This window comes from Anopheles merus, chromosome 3L, assembly GCF_017562075.2.
Source record: "Anopheles merus strain MAF chromosome 3L, AmerM5.1, whole genome shotgun sequence".
Lineage (NCBI taxonomy): Eukaryota > Metazoa > Arthropoda > Insecta > Diptera > Culicidae > Anopheles > Anopheles merus.
This window is the reverse complement of record NC_054085.1, coordinates 2187961-2212529: the sequence shown is the minus strand read 5'-3', so window position 1 is coordinate 2212529 and position 24569 is coordinate 2187961. Positions and strand designations below refer to the sequence as shown.

The following is a 24569-nucleotide window of genomic DNA, read 5'->3' as shown; positions in this document are numbered from 1 at the left end:
TTCGCCAATTTCCAGTCCACGACATCCGATGATCAGGCGCGCTGTGTATGCATACTCAAGTATATTGAATGTAGCATAAACTGCTTAGTTTAATGGCGCTCACGATGCTGCACTTTCCACCTAACAAATAATGTGTAGGAAGGAAACTGCAACGTGCATGTGATGCAGGGAGCTTGCGACGTGTACAGTTTCTGCCAGCAAAAGAGAAATGATTTGTGATGAATTTTTCATGGACATCAATAGAGACTGCACTTGACTTTCAGGTAGTTTCGTGCCGGTTTTGTTTGCAAATAAAGCGATACGATCACCTGTGGCTATGCTCTGATTGCGCTGGTGATAATACATTAAAGTTTGCGATATAGGTGGAACACTTGAGTTGCTTGTGTTTTCGTCTAGGATGATGTTGTGGAAAATATAGTCGGTTTTATAAAAATTTACATATTATTCCGTTTAAACGTTTTGTGATTCATTTTAAATTGTTCACATGCTATTTTATGGTCTGCGCGTCTTTTATCCTAGTCTAGATTCATGATTATATATTCCTGTCACATTTTGTTAGGTAAATCTTCAATATTTAATGTGTATTTGGCATATACTAGTGAACTTCAACTGAAATATGCTAAATGTGCATGTATATGTCATGAACGAGCTACGATCTTGAGGCAAACCCAAATATATAGATACTATGTTTATCCTTATAAAAAAAAACAAATCGTTTTGGAGCAATGTAAACATTTTTACAAAGTTTCAAATCATTGCTCAGTACGATTGGTCGTCAGCCATAAATGATCGGTGTGGGATGATGTCGGGTTTGGAAATCTTTGGAGAATGGCTAATAATAGTAACCGATATGTAGGTTGATCAACCAAAGAGAAAACAGCGAAACAAACAAAGCACCTACAGCGTTAAGGTGTTAATGATGTTCAATGGTTGTCCTTCCAAAATGCACCTTTAAATGAGGGCAGCATATGCGATATACTGTTTCTGATATAATTAGCTGCGTTTTGATTACATCCATAATTTTTATTCTCATGTATGCTACATTTTAAATAATCTGATACCTATCCAGTGCTAATATTCTGCAAAAGTATTAGGTACTTGAATTGATAATACAGTTACTAGCATTAATATTACTTAGCATGCAACCAATCCATTGAAAGTGAATCGCAAATTGGCCATGCCAGTGGCTGCATCACCCGAGGCGCATCACTAGTTTGTGATCGTACGACTAGATTTTCCTCGTGGGCTAGATGTATTGGTACAGATATCGCGTAACGGCCTGCAATCATAATTATGCAACCGAATAGTTAGCGAAAGCGCGGAACGTAGCTGGCCTATGTTATACCTCAGCGTCGGGCTCCTGATTACGGTTGGTGGCGAAGCCGGAAAAACTTGGCTACCACCGAAACGTGTGATCAACAACGAAGTTACTCGGTAAGCTTTGGCAGTTTGGGTAGCTTTAAAATGGTCTGCATCACTCTTCAGGGCATGTGAAGACTGGAGTTTTGAGCACAGCACGTAAAGCGAATTTCCCACGGAATGTATTCAGGTGTGAGGTTTAAAATGTTAGTATAATCGTTAGATCTGCATTCGAATTTTTGTTCGCAGATGTGGTAGAATAAGGTTGTATCTTTAGGCCAAAGATTCTTATTTATTTGAATAGTTTTAAGTTTCCTCGAGGATGTGTTTACTTCCGTTGTGTTAGAAATTTAGGCAGATGTGCGACTTAAATTTCGGTTAGGTGCGGGACGGTTTCAACGCCTCACTGCATAGAGTGTGGCCCATTTAAGAAGAAGCATTAAGATGCATATGCACCCATCTTCTCTTTCCGCATCCTGTATTACACGTGCAGCGGGCGGTACGTTCTCCAAGTGTTTGGTGTGTAGCACATGTTGTTTTCGGTGTATGTTGAGATGCGGCGGATAGTTGGGCGAAGGATCGCATAAGAGATCGAAAAATGGGAATAGGAAACAGATGGATAGGTCTTTCTATGTAGCGATGCGCTATATGATCGTGACACCTTGCACCGCCATATAGCACACGGTAGAGAACAGATGATAATCGTGCCTGATGGTACGTGCAAGAGATGGGACTGCAAAGGGGCTGTTAGCGGGAGGAACTGTAGTAATAGAACATTAGGCAATGACACCGTGTTAAATTCTATAAAATGAGAAGGACCACCATATGCTGGAGTAATTCTTAATATTAACTGAACTCGATAGTGATGATGATTGATGTTTGTAGTGGTAAGATTTCTTTGAAATTGTTTCCAATAATGTAGTGATGGCCACAAACTTCTTTTTGGTTTTTTATCTTTTGCGGCCGATTTTATGTTTAGATTGCCATCAACCTCGATCTGCAATATACGAGCACTTTCAGCGTAAACAAATCTAAATAAAAACGATAAATACAGTGTTTCACGCAGATTAAAAATATCAATTCTGTACAATAGTAAGAGCCGGTGCGAAACCCCAAAATGAGAGAAATCATCCAGGTTGTGAAGTAAACTGAGAAATTAAAAATAGCGTTTAAGTTTTTGCAGCAGTGCACTGGTGTACCGATCGAGTCGAGCAGCGTTAGCAATTTAAGCTTCTGTTGCTGGGTTAGCGTTTGAGAGAACGAAAAAAGGCAACAGACATTCATCCTTGCTCTCATTGGAGTTGAAAATGTGTGCCGTTGGATGTTTCACACGACTGTCTTTCCTGAGTAAAGGTCAATGTAGTGACGACTGTCCATAAGTGTAGCGACAAACTTTTTTTTGTGATTGCTCATACAGGGAACGTCACGGAACTTAGAGCTGCTATGTCTTAGGGTCATTCTACAATGTTAGTGTTATTTTTACTGGCGACGTTTCGAAACGAAAACATTAGTTTAACTCTAGTTGCTCTTGAGATAAGCTTTATGTTTTCCCATACTTTACCTGGAAAGTAGAGTTAGAAAATGGAAAAATCAAAACAAAATCTTCCTCATGGCAGATTTATGTAAAACACACACACACACACACACACACACACACACACACACACACACACACACACACACACACACACACCACACACACACACACACACACACACACACACACACACACACACACACACACACACACCACACACACACACACACACACACCACACACACACACACACACACACACACACACACTCATATATATATATATATATATATATATATATATATATATATATATATATATATATATATATATATATATGTATACAATGCCAACATGCCTTCGGTAACCATCACGCTTCGCCGTAGCTATTTTTATGCCGGCCCAATCCGGAAATGATGTCGGTGCAGGTCAATCCCAAGTCCCTGTCGGCGGGACTTGTATGCCTAGGTGTGGTATTAAATTAGAGCGATCTGATCGGGTTGAAACTGTACGCTCGGATTGGCATACGACTCAACAATTGGCTTGAATGGGACAATAGCACCTTCCCCCACTGATGGTCTTTTGATCGAGAAAAAATAGAGAAAGTGAAGCAATGATCTGTAACAAATTTCACGGTTCAATCGACTCGGACTTTACCGCTTAGGATGGCAAACACTGGCTCCTCTTACGTACCACTACCACGAGCGCAGGATAGAAATGCATCCGGCATGCCAGATTTTATGGGAGGTTCAATTTCTTTTACGAGTGTTGAGCATCCATTCTTCCACCTTTGCCATCGTGGATGGTATCGTGAAACATATCTTGAATGGTTTGTCTTGTGGTGGTAGGACAGTGTTTTGATTACTTTCAGTGTTGGTATGTTAGTGTTTGTGCGATGTGGTTGCCTAAGCAGTGAAACTAATCACAAACAGTGGAAAATTGATTTGACGTTGAGTTGCTCCTATCATTATTTTAAAAATAGTTCTCACATCTATTTAAAAAATAAGTTTTTAGATGGACTCGATAACGATTGATGCCAATATGGTTAGTTTTCGGTCGTTTGTTTTGTTCATAATATTTTCTAAAATTTTAGCAAATGTACACCGGTATGAACCATACAACATTTGTTACACATTGTTAAACATTGCCGTCGTTATTTTGTGATACTGTTCAATTATAACTTTATATAACTTTAAAGCATGTGGTTTTTGAAAAAAATGCTATGAAAATATATTTTATTTCTTGACACCTTGTAGATGGCAAGTTATTTCGAACTACGTCCAAGCAAGAATTGAAACCAGCACTGAGCAGTGATTCAGCCATTTGTTTGATAGATATACCATCGGAAAAATGTAAACAAAAAGTGTTTTACTCATCGGGAGACGTAATCTGAAAGTGTTTGACAGGTAAAGTGTAAAAAAGATAATAATCAATAGCAGAAGGGGACAAACAAATGGAGTCCAATCATTACTTCACCTCCGAAGGTAAAGCTGCAAAAATCGATAGTAATGTGCTCAGAAAAATTTCCTAGTCTGTTGGGTGGCTTTGCTGACAATTACCTTTCCGTGACACACCATCGTAAACAAAACTCTCATTTGTTCTTCGTGCGGGTCAGACAATGGCTGGAAATTCTATGCCGGGGATGGTTCCGACCTGAGGCATTTGTTTTGCTCGCTTGTCTGCTACGAAAACATAAGTATAATTGTAGTAGGTCAAGGAGTATTGACCTCTTTGCAGTGAGTATTAAAATGGTGGTTGAAGAAATGTTTTCGAAACTCTTTGTGCGTTTCATTCATTCTTCGAAGAAAAATAGCGAGTTTGCGCGAGACTTTCGCTTTAAAGAGGAGGTGGTGTGTAAGCGTTATTATGTGTATTTCATAAATTAATTCGATCAAGCAACAATGTGGTAAGGATGCAAATTTGGTCAAGGCATTGATTCTTCGATCAATAAGTGTCCTTGGTTATTGTAGCACGTTGACTCTGTATGAATTTCGGCAGTAAGGAAAGTATAAAGAAATAATGAAGCGAAATACAGCCACATTATTGGTCGATGTTATAGGTTGGGTATCCATACATTCGAGCCTAGTTTCAACCCATGAGGGAGTTTCAATGTCAATCATAATGAACCTTTCTATGCGATTCGTCTTGCAACTAGAAGAGAAGGTTTTCAGTAACCATATAGTATGCGAGTGGAAGAGGCCAGAGCTTTTTTTTGGCATTGGAGATTTTTATACGAGAAGCTTATACTGAAGAGACGAAGATCGAATAACGTTGGATTCAACGCTACAGTGCAGAAGCTAATGAGCTTTCGAACATTACACAAATGTTGTAAGGGATGTACGCCCTCACGATGGACTCTCGGACTATGAGAGGCTATGCTACTACAACAGACAACTGCATTTACCAACGCTGAGGGTAATTGTTCTTCCGTTCTGTTCTATTGCATTCTCTGCAAAGGTACACCCATACTCAAGATAGGTGGGTAATGGAATATTTTTTGGCTGATGCTCGCCTCGAAAACATAAACCCCACCCCCTGTGTTGCTTCACTAGTGGAACATAGTCTCAGAGTAGCTGTTCTACGAATAAGACCTTTTAGAGGAGTAAAAATAGGCACAGGCATCGTTCATAGAGATAGACGCTATATCTAAGATAACGGGGCACTCTAGAGCTGTATACGCTTCGTACAATAGAAGCTTCTTAACTTAAAGGGCTACACGTGTGCTCTTTGTGGATGTGCGCTTTCCAGTAATAATTAGTCATGCTATTGCCTTAAGTCTGTTCGTTCACATACGACCAGAGAGGTGTTTCGTTGTAGATTGTTGTTGCTTGCAGTAGAGAATCAGTTCATGTGCAAATGTTTACCGTTTGTTTTAATCGCTCAACACCATATGTGTTGTTAGTGCTTCTTTCTGATGTTACACGAAAAACGCATCTGCTGCAAAGGGATTGAAATCGTATTGCTTAAATTCCCAATGCATTTGTTTGTTTGATAAAATTACAAGCGACCAACAAGCGTAAAATTATGCTTATCATTGAATACATTAATGATTGAAATTCGAAAACACAGTAATGTTCAAAATTAAAGGTAAACAATAAGCTTATGAGTAAAGTTCTACTTATCGAGCATATTTATAGATTTTGCTACTATTTGAAGAAATGTTTTAATCGGCTGATTATTGAATCTACACAGACATTACTGAAAAGTTCGTTGAACGAATGATCAACGAAGCTTCTAGATTCTTGCAATTACAATTATATGTTCATATATTACAATTCTTGCAATTACAATTATATGTTAATATATTAATAATATTTAAAAGTACTTTCCATGGGTAATGGCGTTAGTATTGGGATATAAATTTTAAAAGTAACAAATCTATATTTTTATGTTTATTTTCTTTTTTCATGTAGATCAAATATATTCAAATAATCGTATAGCTTATATTTAATTATTATGCAACAATATGCCAATTATTGAATTTTCAACTAGCTTTAAAAAAACATGTTACCTATATGTATTGTTGCATTCCTGAACTTGTATCGATAAAATAATGTTTTTCGCTAAATAACTAGCAAAAAGAAAATTTACATTTAAATATATAATTTTCCAAGAAAAATGGAGTAACAAATGGTATTAATAAAAAAGAAACATTTTTATCCAGTAGGAACATTAAAAAAGTCTGTATTTCTTAAAACGAAATATATTTTTATTATATTCTTGAATTCTTCAATTCTTTGTATAGAATTGAACAAGCAAACTAAATCAAATATTTTTTATTATGAGAGTGAGAAACTTTCATAAGGGAGGTTGGTTCTCTTATCCACAGAGGTTTGATTTATGTTATCCAGGTTTCACTAAACTTGTTGTTATTGTAAGGATTGTGTGAAATATAATTAGTGATAGTTATTTATTTTTTATGGAATGTCCATGTTTGAATACCCTGTATTGGTTACAAAAAGATATCTTGAAAAATATATTCATTTCAAATAGGGGCGTATTAGTAAAGGGTGGAGACAGTGATAAACGCATTTTTTTCGATATCGCATCATCAGTCATGCTGTTAAATAACAGGCTTTGTTTGGTTTGTGAAAGTTTAGGAAAACAACTAGCCGCAGCTATTTAATAAAGCTGTCGAAGAAATGTAGTCAACTTCATGGTTTCTATGTGGTTTAATGGATATTAAATAGATCTAAGATACGTAACTATCTTGACATCGGTGAAGTGAAAAGTAACGAATAGTTGTTTGATTAAAGATCTAGGCTGGCAGCTGCCTTCAAAAAAATATAAATAATTTTGATAAATGAGAACACAAAATAAAAGATGAAACATCATTTTATTAGAAATGTTCTCCTTTTGTTGTTGAATTATTTTATACAATATGCGTCCTTATTAGATTGGACTGTTGGTAATATATCTTATTGTAACGGGGGCACTGATAAACTTTGTACAGTTTTTTGTACAGTTGAATGATCAACAGTTACTTCCTAAATTTTAGGATACTCTTATTTTTTTGTTTTGTTTCTAAGATTATGCCCTAATCCAAAAAAGGGCGTATTTAAAATTCAAAATTCATCTTTCTTATTTTGAGGGAACGTAACAATTTCTAAGAAATACCGCGCAAGTGGTCAAAATAACATTTCAATCAACCTTGTTTTTGAGTCGCAAACGAGGCATCAGGATATTACATTTTGTTTGGCATAGATTTGCAAGAAAATGATTTAAATAAAAACAAATAAGGATCATTTCTGGTTGTAAAATAACGAACCAGATGCGTTGGTAATGGTGGTTGTTGACCTACACAGTAGTGATGGGTCATACAATTAATTTCACGACCCTACCCGGAGTCGGCCAGTCGGATTCGATTCCGATTCGTGGTCCAATGGATCGGAGTCGCTTATGTTTTCAAACACCTGCCGAAATCGTTGCACCTACTGAACCTACTTGTACCTTTTGAGTCTTCTCCAACAACTCCGGGACGCTTACGACACTTGCTAGTTGCTCGCAGTTGGATAGTCACAGATGATTGATGATTAATCGAATAGACCAGGGGTCTTCAAACTTTTTAGTTCGCGGGTCGCATTGCTTCGCAAATAATGATGTATTGTAATGTAAATAGTAAATGAGTGAACGTTTAAACGTTGTTTTGAATGCAAAAGAACTGACTGAATATATAAAATATGAACAGATGTCTATTATTGTATCTTGATTTTCGTCTTCAATTAAAAGAAAATTGTAAACCCCTGGAATAGACCACCGAGCCACCCCAAATTTTCTTAGCTTTACATTTTACATTTTCTCATGCCTTATTCCTAAATGATCCTAACTTGATCATACGTTATGAATGTATCAAATTTTTTTAAGTGTAGTTAAATAAAAAAATGTATTTCGCTTATTGTTTCAGATTACTATATCGTGATGATGGCTCCGTCTCCTTCAAAAAGTTCCAAAACACAACACCCATCGTTTCTAATTACAACCGATTCAGTAGGCACCAGTCCAGTTCCTTCGAGTCCTCCAAGTACAGGTAAGAAAACCATATCAATTGGGAGAATAATAAGAGGTTAACAACCAAAAACCTTTTCAAAATTCGAAGTTTTTATTCATTTGTCCATGCGCTATTTTGTTATTTGATTGAATTGGTCAAAATCTTCAAAATTGAAATCGATTTTGTCCGAATTCATGTTGTGTGTGTTGTAGATGTTGATTTGTTGTTATTTTCACTTTCCATAAATAAGTGGGGGTTGTTTGCATCGGTAGCAAGATTGAGGCTGTGTGTGTGGTTTGAACATTGGTAATGAAATGGATGTGTACATGGAGCAAATGAAGTCAGGGCGTTTGCATCTGCTCAGTTTATTTTCATTTCTCCACTGTTTTCGCAAATTTTCTTCATATTTATTTTCAGTTTCAGCTCAGGCTGAGATGTATCGAAACAATGAAAGAGAGAGAGAGAGTTTGTGGCAGTAGTTAGATATCACTTTCTTGTGGTGTTGAACTTTTCCTAAGGCTCTATGGGTCTATGGTACTGATGATTTTCCAAAAATAAGCACTTTGATTGCTTTACCTTGGGCACAAATTTCTTTGTCAAGGTGTAATCCGTGAAATATTGTTTTACTATTAGCATGTTTAAGGATATCTGTCGTGTGTGGTGATGTCAAAAAGGAAAAGGTCCATTGTTCGTAGATGTTTACGTGCAATGAAATGTTCTTTTTTGGTTGTTTTTATGTGTGAATCCATAGGTTACACAGAAATTCTGATAATACCATATCATGCTGAATTAATCGAAAAGAGCGTGATGTAATGGTGCTATTGATTATTTAATTTCTTATGGTTACAACGCAGTCCCAATTAACCGCTAATTGGACTCATAATCGTTGTGCCAGTCAATGGAAGCCCATCATCATAAATTATCAACTTAGGAAATAAATATCACGACGTATCAGGATCCAAATAATAATCATAATTTCTTCTGTTTTAGATGCGCCCAAATCTCAATGTTCCTCACTATCTGACGGAGAATCGTTTGAATGCTACGGTGACAACGACATATCAATCTCAGAAACTGGTGGTGTTGACCTGGAACTGGCTCCACATTTGAACTCTACCACGGTTGGGTAAGTATACATGTATGTGCCCGCATGTTTAAAATGTAGCATTGTGATGTTTAACAAATGCATGTCGTATTTTTTCGTTCTATGTCTTTGTTGGTATAATAGCGAAAGTAATGGCAATCCGAGTGCCGCCAGCAACTCAGGAATCACCAGACACTCCTGGAGCCGAACAAGTTTACGTGGCGCGCCTAAAAGGTTTGTTTAATTCTAAATCAGAAAAGAGTTTGATTTAGATAATGTCTGATTGTTATTAAAAACAAAACAAAACAAAAAAATAACAAAAAACATATGGTTAACAATGATTCATTAAAATAATTTTGCCAATGAGATTTGTTTAATTGTTGAATATAGTTACGCCAATTAAAGGATAAGTCCCTGAAAAACTAAATAAAAATATGTTAATGTAGTTAAGCTTCGAGCTTCGTTAATGTAGCCGTATCGTCAACGCAATCGCACTAAAGCTATGAATTATAGTTTAGCTTGGATAGTTTAAAAAAATCAACCAAATGCTGAATAATAATTGCTGCATATGAATACATAGTCGTGAATAGAAATTTCCACCAAGAGTTAGTATTACAAAACAACGATATAATACTGTAGTAAAAAACTATCCAACTACATTTTAATTGAAATTGTTGAGAAATTAGTAGAGTATATAAAAATAAAGAATGTAGTAAGGTAGGATAACTAGGTTATACTATACAGTCGTCAAGTCAGTCGTACGATCTTATACAAATGACTGTTCTCGTATGGATTGAACTCTCATGCAGACAGATATATTATCCTGCTATGGTTAAAACAGTGAAGTCACTTATAGCAAAGTCAATTAAAGCGTATTTGAGGTAGAACTAGACCGATTACGATACCTATGCGTCAAGTAAGAAAAAGAAGAAGAAACTAGGACAAATACATACTATATTTTTAAGATGTAAATCTTTTTACTGCTTTCATTGCAAGTAATCATTCTTACACAATAACCTGGATTAGTCGCGCCTTCAGATGTAATTACATAATATTAGGCAAAAAATGCAGGCAATTTTACAATCGATAGCGCATTTTTCATCAATTGTAGGTTAAAGGCAAATTTGCATATAATGACAAAAGAAGGTTTTCATAAAATTCGACAATAAAACAATGAATAATGATGAGTGGTAATTATGTTGACAGGTGAAGAGTGTGTGAACGCATTAAAAGTATGGTCTATAATTACAATGTACGCCAATGAAAAACATAGGTATAGATAAAAGATAATAGTTTTGTATTTTATGTTAATTTAAATGTTTTTCGTGTAGGCTAATGTTTGGCTATAAGAGCTTATAAATATGAAGTGATCCAAATGAATCATTAAGTGATCAATATCTGTGTGCCAACAAAAAAACTTTATGAATTTAATGTATTGGGACACCTGAAAGCAACTGGTAGATTGTCCTCGTCACTTTTGTGGTTGCGTGTATACATAACTGTATATTTTCTACATGTCGTTATGTATCGTACATTAATGTTAACAAAATTCGCATTGCTCAGTTAGGGAAAGCGACAGCAGGTCGATGTTATTCACACACATTAATTATTTAGTTATTATCGTTACAAATATCCAAGATTAGCATACGACAATGTGTTCATTAACTACAAGCTAATCTTTTGAATTATATTAAATGCTTACTGAAGACATATTGTCAGATTGCCACCAAAAGTAACTTTTACAAAATGTGCAACATTTTATAAAGCTTACAAATATAGACTACTCAATTATAAGAAGTTCACAGTGCTTGTAGTCAGTTAACGCCATCCAATTTGATAATTCTCAATTGCAATTAACTTTATTACATTTTTCAATTGATTGAACAAGCCATATTCCAGAACGATGTGCGGAAAAGGTGTTTTTTAGATGTTCAGTGATAAATACATACACTACAGAATAAATAAACTATTAAGATCTACCAAACCAATCATTTCGACTGAACGCGTATAAACACAACAAATTATTAATCCTTCTTCATAGTATCCAATGAGATGGAATATTATTACAATGACATGAAACAGTATATAAATTTGTTCTTTGAAAAAGTATATTAATTTGAAATAAATCAATGAGGGACTGTGTTTAGGGATGTGGCTAAAATACATAAATGGATCAAAGAAAATGCATGGAGTCACTACTGAAGTCAATACTTAACAATATGTTAATCGATATCATAAAAAAGGTTATTTGTATATTGTTTAAAAAATATTTTACTCAACAATAGAATCTGATAACCTGAGGGAAGCGATAATGCTAACGGATATCATAATTTAATTTAATATAGATCAGAGCATTCCATTAAACTTGTAGATAAAGATTTGTTTTTGTTTGAATAACATCTATTTTCTTTTTTTTTCTTTATCATATTTTTCAGCCATAATGACAACCTCCCGAATAGACGCTGGGGATCAATGAGACAGTAAGTATGCGTTGACATGCATCGTAATTGAAGTGTTTGAATTTTTTTAATCTTTTGTAAGGCGCTAATAGTTATCATATAATTAGCTAGCGCAGTGGTGGCTGCATATAGATGTCTGTAAAAAAGACCATTAGTAAAGCATTAAATAATGGTTGATAACCACCAGGTTTCGCTTTAGCTGTAGTGTAAAATTTTCTTTGAATTTAGGATTGATAGCAATGTCATGTGCGTGCAATGAGTGAAAGTAGTTCCGGAGAATGTCATTGCCAGATAATTTAAAAAAAATTACATATCTAAGGAAAGTGTCATAAATAATTGCTAAACTTTGCGATCGAAACTATTGCGTGTAGATTTAGTGTATTGCAAATTTCGATTACTATATTTGTAGTCGATATTAGATTATATTACATAGTGTTTTGGGGATACATATTTTACGGCAAATGTAATATGCCACGAACTGGATGAATTTTTTAACATAGCTGGAAATTGAATAAGTTTCCTACTTATCAAAATTTGAATAGAGCATATAGCCTTTTTAGGCCGTACATTCTCAATAAAAATTTTAATAAAGCACATATATTCAAAGTTTCAAAAAATAATATTGACAATCCTTAGCTTGTATTTTCTCGGCTACTGGCACATGTCTTTGCTTGTTGAATGATTAGCTATAACGGCATTGCTTAAGTGCAACTGGTTCTATGTGTGAGTCAAGTTTTGCGCAGTAATTGGATGAAGGTATTCAGCACGCGAGCGACACGTTTCAATCCATCTGTTTCGCTTTTCTCATCGCATGCTGTTTCGTTGTATTCGGCCTCTTTTTTACAACTGACCTGTGACATGTTTAATTTCTTATGATTCTCCTGGGAATAGTATGCTTAATTTGTATGGTAAATGTTCAAGCGTCCCTAGTTGATTGCGTTACTCCATTAGTAATTTTGTTAGCTGGCAGTCAATCGCTATGATTCATATCAATTATGAATATACATGCTTAAGACAAAGCAATATCCAGGAGTAAAGACAATACATTTTGAATTTTGAGTACATCCAGGCTTTATTACATACTTGTTGCAGCTGGCCGCCTGCCTGTGGTGACAAACACCCGCTACACGTGAAAGTGGGAGCAACAAGCGAATAAAAAATAAGGGAAAAAACAAACCATAAATCCATTTGCCTGCCACACACGCACATTATGCTCGCAAGTATCACACATACAGACGCACCGCGGAGGCTTTACGGCGATATCCAATAAAGCGCGTTGCACGTCGATGTTGTCACAGACAAGCAAAAATAACATAACACACTATGTGTTAGTTGGAGCCGTTAGCGAGCCCCATCCGCTGTCAAAGAGCTGTGGTATCGTTCATTCTGCGGCCTGCCACACGGCACAATCGAACAAAAGTTGTCAGTTGTGGTAGTACAGCTGAGCCTCTGACAAGGTATAGCTGAAGTGAAGTAGCGAACGAAATCCAAACTCACCAACAGCAAGACCGCTGTACCGCTATTTGCGTATACTCCCTCCCTCCCAGGCCACCAGGTGGACTTGTGACGGTGGCTTTAACACTATAAGTCTCAAAAACCTCTCTGCTTTCGTCGCGAAACGCTTTCCCTGTGCGATCGATGATATCATCCGGCATGCAAAAAGCGGCATTGATGGTGAACGGTGATCTCTTGTGATCTGGATTTAGCTGCAACACGGTCTAGAAGTTGTACAACTGGTGAACCGATTGGAATATGGACAAAAGTGAAACCTTGAGCCGGCTAGTAAATGTTTCGACCTTCGTGCAATCAGTTCAAAATTAGTGGTCTCAGGTGACGAAGCCAAGCGGCAACTGTCCTAAAATGTGCAGCTGTATGCAGTTAGTCTGTGTGTTTTATTTTGAACGTCAATTTGTTCTATAGCGTCATTAGTACAACCATTCTTCTTGTGTGGCGCTTGCGGTATGCTAGAGTGTGTAGTGTCACATGTGCCCTGTGTTAGCGTATGTAGTAATGCAAGCGTTTGTTAATCAGCTGATAACAAGAAGGTTGCTGGTGTGCGAAGTGTATGAGAATGAATGTGATTTATCTGCTATTTAAAAGTATGTGTTCGAACTTTCGTCGATAAAAAGCGTTAACCACCAAAGATATAGAACTGTACAAAAGTTTTTATAGAAATTGATGTGCTGTTTACACATAAAGTGCCAGTGCAACCACTGATAGTGCATCAGTAAAGTTAGTTTTTTTTTGTATTTCGCTAACAGTGTGAGCTAATTGAAATTCTCGATCCCGTAATCGGTCCGCGTAACGCTACACCCATCATCCCCAACATCATCATGGATAACCTGTATAAATTGATGGTGTATAACAATGCTAGAAAGTTTGTATTAACCCACGGCCCCGTGGCTTGACCGCGTGCGGCGCTGGTAAATTCTATCTGGACGTTACGCATCCGTAGCTTTACTTTTGCCTGGTGGGTGATACACGTAGGTTTGTGTGGCCGTGCACTGTGGGTATCAGGAGAGAGGGTTGTGTAAAAGTCGGTTATGCATATGTTATTGTTTCGTCTCATTTATGTTACTAGTACAATCGGGTACAGGCAGCTCTCTATATCCCTATCTAATCTGCTTAGTTGGGCTTTTATTGGAAGGCTTGGTGCTACTGTGGGCGCAGTGTATTCATGGTGTGGTACGGCTCAGCAGTGCTTTTGATGTGCCTTGGACTGACATCGAAACATGAGGGGCATGGCCGGCGCTAATACTTTGCTTCGGAATTTAATTTGTGTGTCTCATTCTGATGACGAAACCATGTTATAGGTACTATGAAGTTTAAGTTAAAGGATTCATTGTTTGGCAAGTTATGTATATGTTGATCAACAATTTTAGTTAGGATTTTCGTATTCAAACAATGAAATAATGTATTGCATGGAATTGAGCTTCATTTCATATCGAAAATATTTTTCTTCTTCTTCTTTGGCTCAACAACCGTTGTCGATCAAGGCCTGCCTGTACCCCTTGGGGGCTTGATTTTTAGCGGTTTATTGCTGCTTTCCCCCCATAGCAGGATAGTCAGTCCTACGTATGGCGGCACGGTCCATTCGGGGTTTGAACCCATGACGGGCATGTCGATAAGTCGTACGAGTTGTCGACTGTACCACGAAACCGGCTTAATATGGAAAATTTGCTAGATGTAAATAGCAGTTTTTAGATTAGTCGTGTATTTTTAACGATCAAAGCTTGAGCAATGTTGGTCAATGTTGTCCATTCATTGAGTTATACATGTAAAATTTGTTCGATTGATATCGAACGAGCAATAAGATAAGTAAATTTCTTATCACTCTGCGGAACATACAGTGGCCTACGCGAATTGATAATACAGTTGCATCGGATAACTTTTATATTCAATTGTATCGAACCCTTGAATATCGAATTTTTCAATGAACTATGCTATTTGGTGGATGTGCGTCGAATGTCAAATGAATTTTGAAAATTTATTGAATAAATTGTTAAACATCTCCTGAACAAAAAGTTCGAATAGAATACAAAGGGTAATAAAGGTAAATAGTCCAAAGTAATGTACTCTAGCCACACATTCATGTGCATGCTGCGAGGACAAGCACAACTTATGGGTGATGTTTAATAGGCAATTATTTGTTCAACTCTTATTCTTATCTCATTTGACAAACATTTTATTAGCCAGCATCCAGTTTTCTTGGGCAATGTTTGGATTACAAGTAACAAAACTATTGTTTACAATTTTTTTTTTGACTCCACTTAAAACCACTGAACAAAAGAATTTTCATTTAGTGAGTGACATTACCATTTATTATGCTTTTATGCCATACGATGGATGTATTGCCATTTTTTGTAAGCTAAGCATTTTTTACTTAGTAACTAAGCATAACTAAGTAAATTAATTCTTAAACTAAGCATGTTTTACTTAATACATTCTTTTTAATTCTAAGAAGAATAACCAGCATAGGTCGGCAAACTTTTCAAATGTAATTTATATTAAATTGACTTCTAAAAATAAATCATAAGCTTTCTCAAACAGAAGAGTTATGAATAGTTTTGACCGTATGTGTTTTGTAATAAAAACATATTTAAAAGCCTTATTAATGAGATAATTGAACAGATGAACCATGTTGATCTGTTTGTAATAGAAATTTCATGATTTGATTATTATATTCCTGATTAAAGCTATAAAATAACAACAACAACAACAACAACAACAACAACAAATTATAAAAACAAAAAGTATCATAATATTTCATTTTGCTTCCCCTATTTGATTTAATTATATTGTTAACGTTCCTTAAAAAAGGAATAGAATTACGTAATGCCGTATTGCACATTAAATGACGTATTGTTTATCAGCAACCGGATTACTGTAATTATTTTACAGCTTTCTTGTGCTTTTTTATGCCGATATCGATCAAAAAAGCAGGTGGATTGGTTTAAAAAATAATCGGTTGAATTTTATAATGTAATGCGGTATTTTATGAGTTACGTTTATGATCTATTGAAAATAATTTGCCCAGGCCATTCCAACGTAATAAAATTTGCAATAATAACATGCATTGGTAACAATAACGATTGAATGAACAAAAATAAATAATTATCAGAAAATAGGGTGGAATCATATATTAAATACATTGAAAAAAAATACTTATATTGGTTCTGTGTAACGGTTGTTTTACATGTTGCATGCTTGTTTGCGGAATAAAGTATTTGGATTTTATTTGCTGATACAATACTTAAATCTGTTTTATTACTTTCATTTCAGCAGTACTGGCAAACGACAGCTTGGATCCAATGCCTTAGCAAAGTAAGTTGTTCAATCAATATTGATGATAAAATATAGCTTATTTGTTTATAATGTTTCCTTCGCTAGAAAAAAAATCGCTTTTTATAAACACCATAATTCATGTTTGTAATACTCTGCGTCAAAACAGAAAACGTTGGTTTTAGACATAAAGAAACATGCATTGTGTATTTGTTTCTCTTTGGCTACATTTTGACAATATTTCATTTTTTGTTGCACGCGTACTTTGCTTCTGCCTTTTAACGAAGAAACACCTTCAACCTTGATTACAAAAGGTGTCAATTGGCGATAGATGTTTTCTTCTACAAAGACTTCAGTGTATCGTTGTCAAATTTTGATGATACACAGACAGCTCATAACAAAGAACTATTTCACTAAGCATGCTTAAAATTTTTAAAAAGTGTCTAGGTAAATGACCGGAATGAGTCATTTGTTTTGCTTTACGTTTTATACATTTTGTAAAGTATTTATCGCGTAATCAATCAAGACATTTAAGGACAATGAAATTCTTTCCCGAATGAATAGAATCATATATATACAATCGATAGTTCATATCTATCTAAATGTCTCTAAATATATCTAGATTAAATATTTATCAATTTCGGTCAATTTGATTTATAGAAATTAGTATCACTTGTAAATATTATTTCCAAGACTTGAATTTTAAAGAAATCACATAAAACTGAAGAAAAAAAAAAGAGCACGTTCGATCAAAGAATCACATTTTTGTGCTCACAATTGTCATAGCGTTAAAAGTGCTATAAAACGTGGTGAATCAGCATGGTGAAAGCTACCATCACACCCATTTTATAGCAAACTGAAAGCTTTGGCTGTACATGTAGCTTTATGGCATGCGGTGGCATACTGCTGACTCACATTTAATGCAACTCCAGTCATCTTTATAGATCGTCGAGCTTCAACTCGTCCGGCAGAAGCTCAAACTGTGATACGGCCGAAGACATGTACAGCGATGTCAGTTTGGAAGATGTACAAGACATAAATCATAAGGTACGTATTATTTCTCACAAATACGATAAAACGATACATGAATTTAAGAAATGGGTAAAAATGATGGATCCTGCCGATAGAAGTAAAACACTAGAAGCATGTAATAATAAAAACAAGAAATAAAAATAAGAAAAAGCAAATGAATTGTTAACATTTGCCGTATATGTCAACAAATCAAATAATATTTAATTCGCAATGTGTTTCAATGGGTATAGGAAAATTTTATATTGTCACGTTCCGTTTTACTAGACTGTACGTATTAATGGTGACAATGTAGCGGGCCAATTAAATGCTATGAATGAATATCAGTATGAATGAATCTAATGTTAAATAAAAAAATGTACATCATTGTTAACTTATTTGGCAGCCTTTAAAATAGGTAAGTTTAGTAAAATAAAAACTATCGCTTATTGTGACAGAAGTAACATTCGATGGCCAAACATTACTAATAACGACACTGCACTATTGCACTATTATAAGCACAGTTCGGGTTTTAAAGAAAAATAATGACTATAAAAACGTAGATAAAAATTAAAAATCCAGTCATAAGTGAATTATAACGTTCAAATAACAAAAATAAATGTAGGAAACAGTAACAGAGAGAGGAAGATGCCCCTTTTTCTAAAAACAGACTTGCTAGGTTGCAAAGAGGTGGCAATAGTACTGTAAGGCAGATCTAACAATAGTCTATTAAGATTTAGCAGATGTAGTTTGGTGAGAAAATAGCTCAATTCAGGGAATGACTGTCAATACTTAGGAGGTTCCTGAAGAAAAGTAGGTTTCGCTGAATAAACATGATATTCAGCAGAAAAAAACGATGGTGAAAATACGCCCATGATGATAGATCAAGATGGCGATAGCATCTCAAATAATTTACCCCGTTGTTTCTCTACACACTTCATATCATGCGGGGTTTCCTGCGAAAAGCATTGGGGTTGTGTATTAAAACCGACAAATGTTACCAAACTTTCATATCGAGTCACAACTTATAATTCATACATGAAGATAATTGTAACGCATTCTTCCGTGGTGAGAGGTCAATGCCAGATGAGCGGAGTGAAAATTTCTGCGCAGATGTAAGTTGTGTCAGTTTGTGGCACTACTGCTTATTACTAACGCACATTTCTGTGAATGTTGAAGTGATGATTTCATTCCGCTTCCAAGATAATGCATTAGTATTGGTCTGTATGGCAAACGTGATCTATTTTTGGTGCAGTTTGCTTACGTATGTAGAGCAATTTGTTCGTCTTCTCGCTCAAGGTCTAGAATACAGGGCGTGGAGGACATATTTGTTTTGCAGCTGACATAAAACGAGCAACTGATCGCCATAGTTTCGATGGTGCGCTATCACTTTTGCAGCGTTGCTGCAAATTTATAATATGCTTCGTTTCCTAGAAAATTGTTCATTTGAGAGGTAATAAAATTAATGAATATATATTTTATCTAATTTTGAAGCATCACCAAGTATTATTTTGTTAGGATTTTTGTTCCGTTGAACAATTTTATTAAGAGACAACTGGCAAACACATACACCTTCCTATGGGTCCAGATTTGATTAACATGAATTCTACATTAGGCTTACAATATTCCACATGACGTTTTACATGACTAGACAATGACCAATTACCAATCATATAAGTTTGTACGTTCCTAGTTAAATAAATGAAACCATACTTTCAATACGATAAATGTGAGTTTGTGCGACCGAAGTAATTGACGCCTTGTCAAAAAATAGTTCACATGCAATTAAAGGAAAGTGTGCTTAGAAAAACGATATTAGAAAAAACAGATGAGTTGAAATGATCGGTACCGTTCATTCTACTGTTGCGAAGAAAGATAGTACACTCCGTGCTAATGGGAGGAGATTTAGCGTAAATAGTATATTTATGCAGCAAGCAAACAGCTTACATCCATATTACTTACGCTCTCTGAAGTATCATGGGAAAAATGCGTTGAGAAATTCTTAACACAAACGGGCAGTTTCATTGGCTGGCTGCTGTTAGCCGATGATGCGCTCAAGCGGTGCTTTTTCCAAGTTGTTCAAGTTAAATCGCCCTGTCGTGGACGCCAAGATTTAGACCCCCTAGGGTGTCTATTTGGAGTAAAAGAAAAATTAATTCGTTTTAACGCCTAATTTCGCGATGAGCTATGAGCAATCTTGTCTGAGTAATTTCCAACATTTGGTATCGTTTTCGCAAGGCATTTTTGAGTGGATTGTTTGCTAAATGTAGGCTATCTTTTCGGCGTGTAGTAACGTGCTATAAATATGCTAGTTGTTAGATAATTAATCGCTCTGTTTCAGAACATCTGCTAACGGATTTCTTCTTTCTTCCTCCTCTATTCCTTGTTCGTTTGGGAAAAGCACTGAATAAACAGCATTTAAAAATGCTGCTGTATTGGCGCTTTCTTTGATCATATTATGGAATTGTGATATTCGAATAGGATTATTTATTTAATCACGAAGCCGATGCTAACCGCAAACAAACGAACTAAACTAGAATGGGCAATCATGGGCCTATTATTTTTACCATTAAAAGGGAGTATGATAAGAAAAATAGACCGTTTGACAACTATGGACTGTTAGTCTTTCGTAAAATTGCGATAAATTGTCCCAAACCAACGATTATAACCGTTGACTGAGTTTTTTTTTGTATTTTGAGAAAATGTTTGGTCAATACGCCACGGTGTCACGGTATGATTGCCACACGACAAATAATGTATTAAATACACTTCTGTGTTTAGTTTCTCAGTTGATGGGTCATCTATTTTACGGAATGATTCGCTTTGCTATACAACAGTAAAACGATATGCTATAAGATGTTTTATTTGTTTGTATGTGGAATGTCTTAACACGCTTTGATTAAATCATAGAAGCAAAAAATCGTGTCCACTGCTGCGAAAAATGATTACAAAATCAGTTGTTTTATTGTGGTCCTGCTGCTAGTCTCCAATGGGCCTTTTTTGAGCCCACTTGGCATAGCAATGTCTCTTATAGCCCCTGTTGCCAATGCTAAAAAAATGTCATCGTTTGCAAATGTATTGCAACTGCTTTGAAGCTGTATGCGTAAGTGGGAGGTATGGTTGTCTAACCGGGTGGTTGAAAGATGCTTACCCACGCGTAGAATGGGAACCGAGTCTCGTTTGTTTTCGCTTGGACGACATGACCTGCGTCGTGGCACAATTGTCTTGGTTAAACGTTGGGCAATATGCTGCTGCAGCCACCATGTGGCGAACGACATCTATCACCGATGAGATCATCTGGCAAAATGGCGTGCTATTAATTTACTTACACTTGCGTGAAAAAATATGTTTGAAACGATCTAAATTGATAGCAGCTATGTTGAACCTTGACTTCTGTGCTGCCAACGAATGAAGCTCTGTATGAGTCGCTTTGTATTCGTTTGAGAGGAACATGTAAATGCACTGCCAAATACGATCCCAGAACGAAGGTTAGGAAGGATTTTTTAAATTTTTGTGGGTGAATTAGTTTCAGCTGTTGAGTTTATACCAATTGGTGTCATATGTTGGCGCAATTCCAAATGATGTTTTCATACCTTTTCTTTGCATACAATGAAATAATTGTAAATTTTGAATAATGTGAAGAAAAGAATAAAATGATGAATGTCAGTTGATTTTTTTAATAAATAAAAAATAAAAATGAAATGTTACAAACAATGTAAGATCGTTATTATTGAACAAATGAAAGACAATTAACGTTATTTTAATAATCCGTGTACTGATTACAGAATTTGTAGTTTGTGTTCTTCCTGAAATGAATTCTTAACCGCTAGTTTGCATAGTATCTGCTGGGTAGGGCTATGCATAGCTCAGAAATATTTATTACACGAATTAACATAAGATCCCCCCCCGACTGAGTTTATATCATTAAACGTTTCAGTACGAAGGTGGATTTAGGTAATAAATATGTATACCAAAATCCTACGCGCCACATTGCTAGCATGGTGTAGGTGTCTGTGTTTGTTTTGCATCTTGCATCTTGCAGCTAACGTGCAGCTGGGGTTTACGTATCGTTCGCTGTTCTCGCACAGCCGAGCGCATCTAAATTTAGTCAAACTACATACGAGCGGTGGGTGACGGACGATAGTGATTTTGAAACTGCTTGAAAAAGAAAGAACGAAAAAGAAAAAAAACATTGTCAACAAACGTCGCACTTCAAACGTTTAACAGCTGAGATGTGATGCGATGATACTATGAAGCCGTTGATTATTGTCTTGCGGGTTGGTAGTTTACATCGATCGTAGGTGATATGTGTATTCAAATATTGAAAATAGCATCAAACACGCTGGAGTGGAATGTAAATTAGTATTGGTTAGCAAAGATTGAAACGATGAATAAATAACAACCTACACCGAGCAAAAAATGAAGGGCAAATTTTGGATGCCGTTTGATTTTTATGTCATTTTTTAAAGTTAGTAGCGACGAGGATTACTATTTAAAAAAAATGTTCCACAAGAATCTGTCGTAGACATAATATGCGGTATTTTAATAGTGTAAGACTTGAGCGTCGAGATTCTAACCATTATTGCTGTCTTGGTTCTCTGCTAGCATTTCATTGATTAAACATGTTGCCTGCGCTAGTATTGCTGAATGCTTCATGGTGTCCAGTGCTTCATACATTTTATCCAGAGAATCTCTCAAAACGTTCGTGTGCTCACTTTTCTCTGCTTGTTGCCGTATGGCCGGAGAGTTGTGAATGAAAAAGCCTGCCATTGGGGGGAGGAGCTGATAGAAACACGGTGGCCGCCACTAAGCATTCGAAGGGTAAGAGAGAACCTGTGAGCATAAGAGCGCGCAAGAGAAGTTCGTTGGCACGAAGAGAGACCGCGGTGGTGTTCGCGGCTCTCGATCGCGGTCCCCATTGTTTTGATCGCTAGCAAACTCGTCAGTTGCTCGCGAATCGTCCGTAGTGTGCCTTTGCGTTGGGCCAGCTGTTTTCGTTTGGGGAAACTATTTGTGTTGCATGTTGCATGTGTGTGTATGTGTGCTTTTTTATTTGTATGAGCACCAAACTTCCACACCTTGAATTCGGGTGCAAACGAAACTTCAACAATCTTACCCGCGAGATCCGTTATCGTTCATTCGCGGGTACGTTCATGTGAATGCACTAGTATTGCTGTGTTTGTGAATGTACGTACGTACGCAAGAGTGGGGCATTAGTTCAGGAAAGAAAAAAAAAATCTTTCGTGATCATCGCCGGGGTGAGGAGCAGCATATTCGAGATTTGTTCGTGTGCGGCTGCGTGTGCGTGTGCATTATTTACCACAATTATTTCGGTACGGCATTGAGTTGTGTTATTAAAACATTTTTACGGATCTTTTTCACCACCCAGCAACCTGACTGGCAGGCTGGCTGGCTGGCTCCCTGGCTGGTTGGCTGGCTGGCTTGCCCAAGCTCAAGCTGCTCGCGATCTTTATGCGCACAACGCACCACCGTTCGTTTTTGCCACGCCAGTGTGAAACAGGATGATGTATTCGGTTTCGAAGCCTTAATTATGGCACTTTTCTTTTTCACCACCAACCCCAATCGCGCAAGCCAAACCTGCCCCGCGGGTAGAGCGATTGTCTTTTTGATGTGTGCGCGTGTTTTACAATGAATAGTGTGATTTACTTTCCTTTCGAAATACTTTCTTCGGCGATAGTGGCAATTTTTGCTTGATTGTTTTTGTTGGTTGTGTTGTGGTGTGGTGTGCCCCCGTTTGATGATGAGTTTAATGTGTGAGTGTGTTTCGTGAGAGTGTATATTTGAGTACGTGAGCGATAAGAAAGTGATAACACAATTGTGCTCCTCCACGGCGCCGGCATACAAATAAAATGAGATTTTTGAAGTTGCAAAAGCGATGAAATATATAGCAGCTGATAGTGTTGTTGTGAAACGAGAAGAAGATTACTTATGGTTTACGTTTGTAAGCGCCGGCAATCGATTTGACTTAACGTTCCCCGCTGTTATTACCACCACGTAGTTTATGACTGATCAGGTCAGCTTTTATGACCGCTGGCCGCATGCACATCTTCAATCGCACGGATTTCGAATAAAAGTTCGCCGAAGGGCCAACAGCTGTGATAAGGTCGTACGATTCTTACACACTTACCTTCTATGGAGTGGCCATTGGATGGCAGGTTTCGAAACCATGAAACTGGTTGGATCATTTTTACTTTTAATGTATGCATCACGCTTGAAAAGCAAATAAAGCAACGGTACCAACGCTGCTTCTGCTTATCGTGTTCGTGGTGACAGTGGCTGGGACGAGGAAGTGGACAAAGAACGGACCAGCGACGCTCGAGCAAAGCGCACGATGCCCGAGGGCCAAATTACTACCAGCATCTCACTGAAGCGATGAATCTTCTCGAGATATATGCCTACTGCTGCTGCGGCTGCTGCTTAAAGCCGCCGTCGATCAAATGGATGATCTTGAAAATGTCGTGAACCTTGGGATGAGATATGGTAGGGAACACTGGAAAGGGAGTCTTCGTTGGGCATGAAATACCAAAACATTGGTCGCTTCTTGAGTGTAAATTATGGTGAAGAACAATAGAAAAACGATGGGAACTAATGGTCGACACTGCGTACTTTACGAGAAGCAGTGAAAAAATTGAAAATCGTTAAGTTCCCGTGGGAAGAAGGCAACGTTTCAGATATTGATAGAAATGCATTTGTGTGCATCGCACTTGTGGACGCTTCTTTCCTACTGTACCCTTTTCTATTATTAGTTGTAGAAAATAACCAAAAAGCCAAGTAAGGTTTTAAATGAAATTGTTCTATTGAAACAATTGTCGTAAGAAAAGACCCTTCCCG

At 36.7% G+C, this 24569-nt stretch overlaps 1 protein-coding gene across 41 annotated transcripts in view; it reads left to right on the top strand.

Moving 5' to 3' along the window:
- LOC121598389 (rab11 family-interacting protein 4B) overlaps nt 1-24569 on the top strand; it is a 49208-nt gene that overhangs the window by 5991 nt on the left and 18648 nt on the right. For 12 of the 41 annotated variants that reach the window (XM_041925151.1, XM_041925143.1, XM_041925148.1 and 9 more), the window contains 6 exons: nt 8301-8423; nt 9375-9510; nt 9613-9702; nt 11904-11948; nt 16710-16751; nt 17642-17756. In XM_041925151.1, coding sequence (XP_041781085.1) covers nt 8315-8423; nt 9375-9510; nt 9613-9702; nt 11904-11948; nt 16710-16751; nt 17642-17756 — 537 coding nt within the window. In that variant the 5' untranslated portion in view covers nt 8301-8314. The other 29 variants (XM_041925141.1, XM_041925136.1, XM_041925138.1 and 26 more) reach the window with 28 other exon arrangements.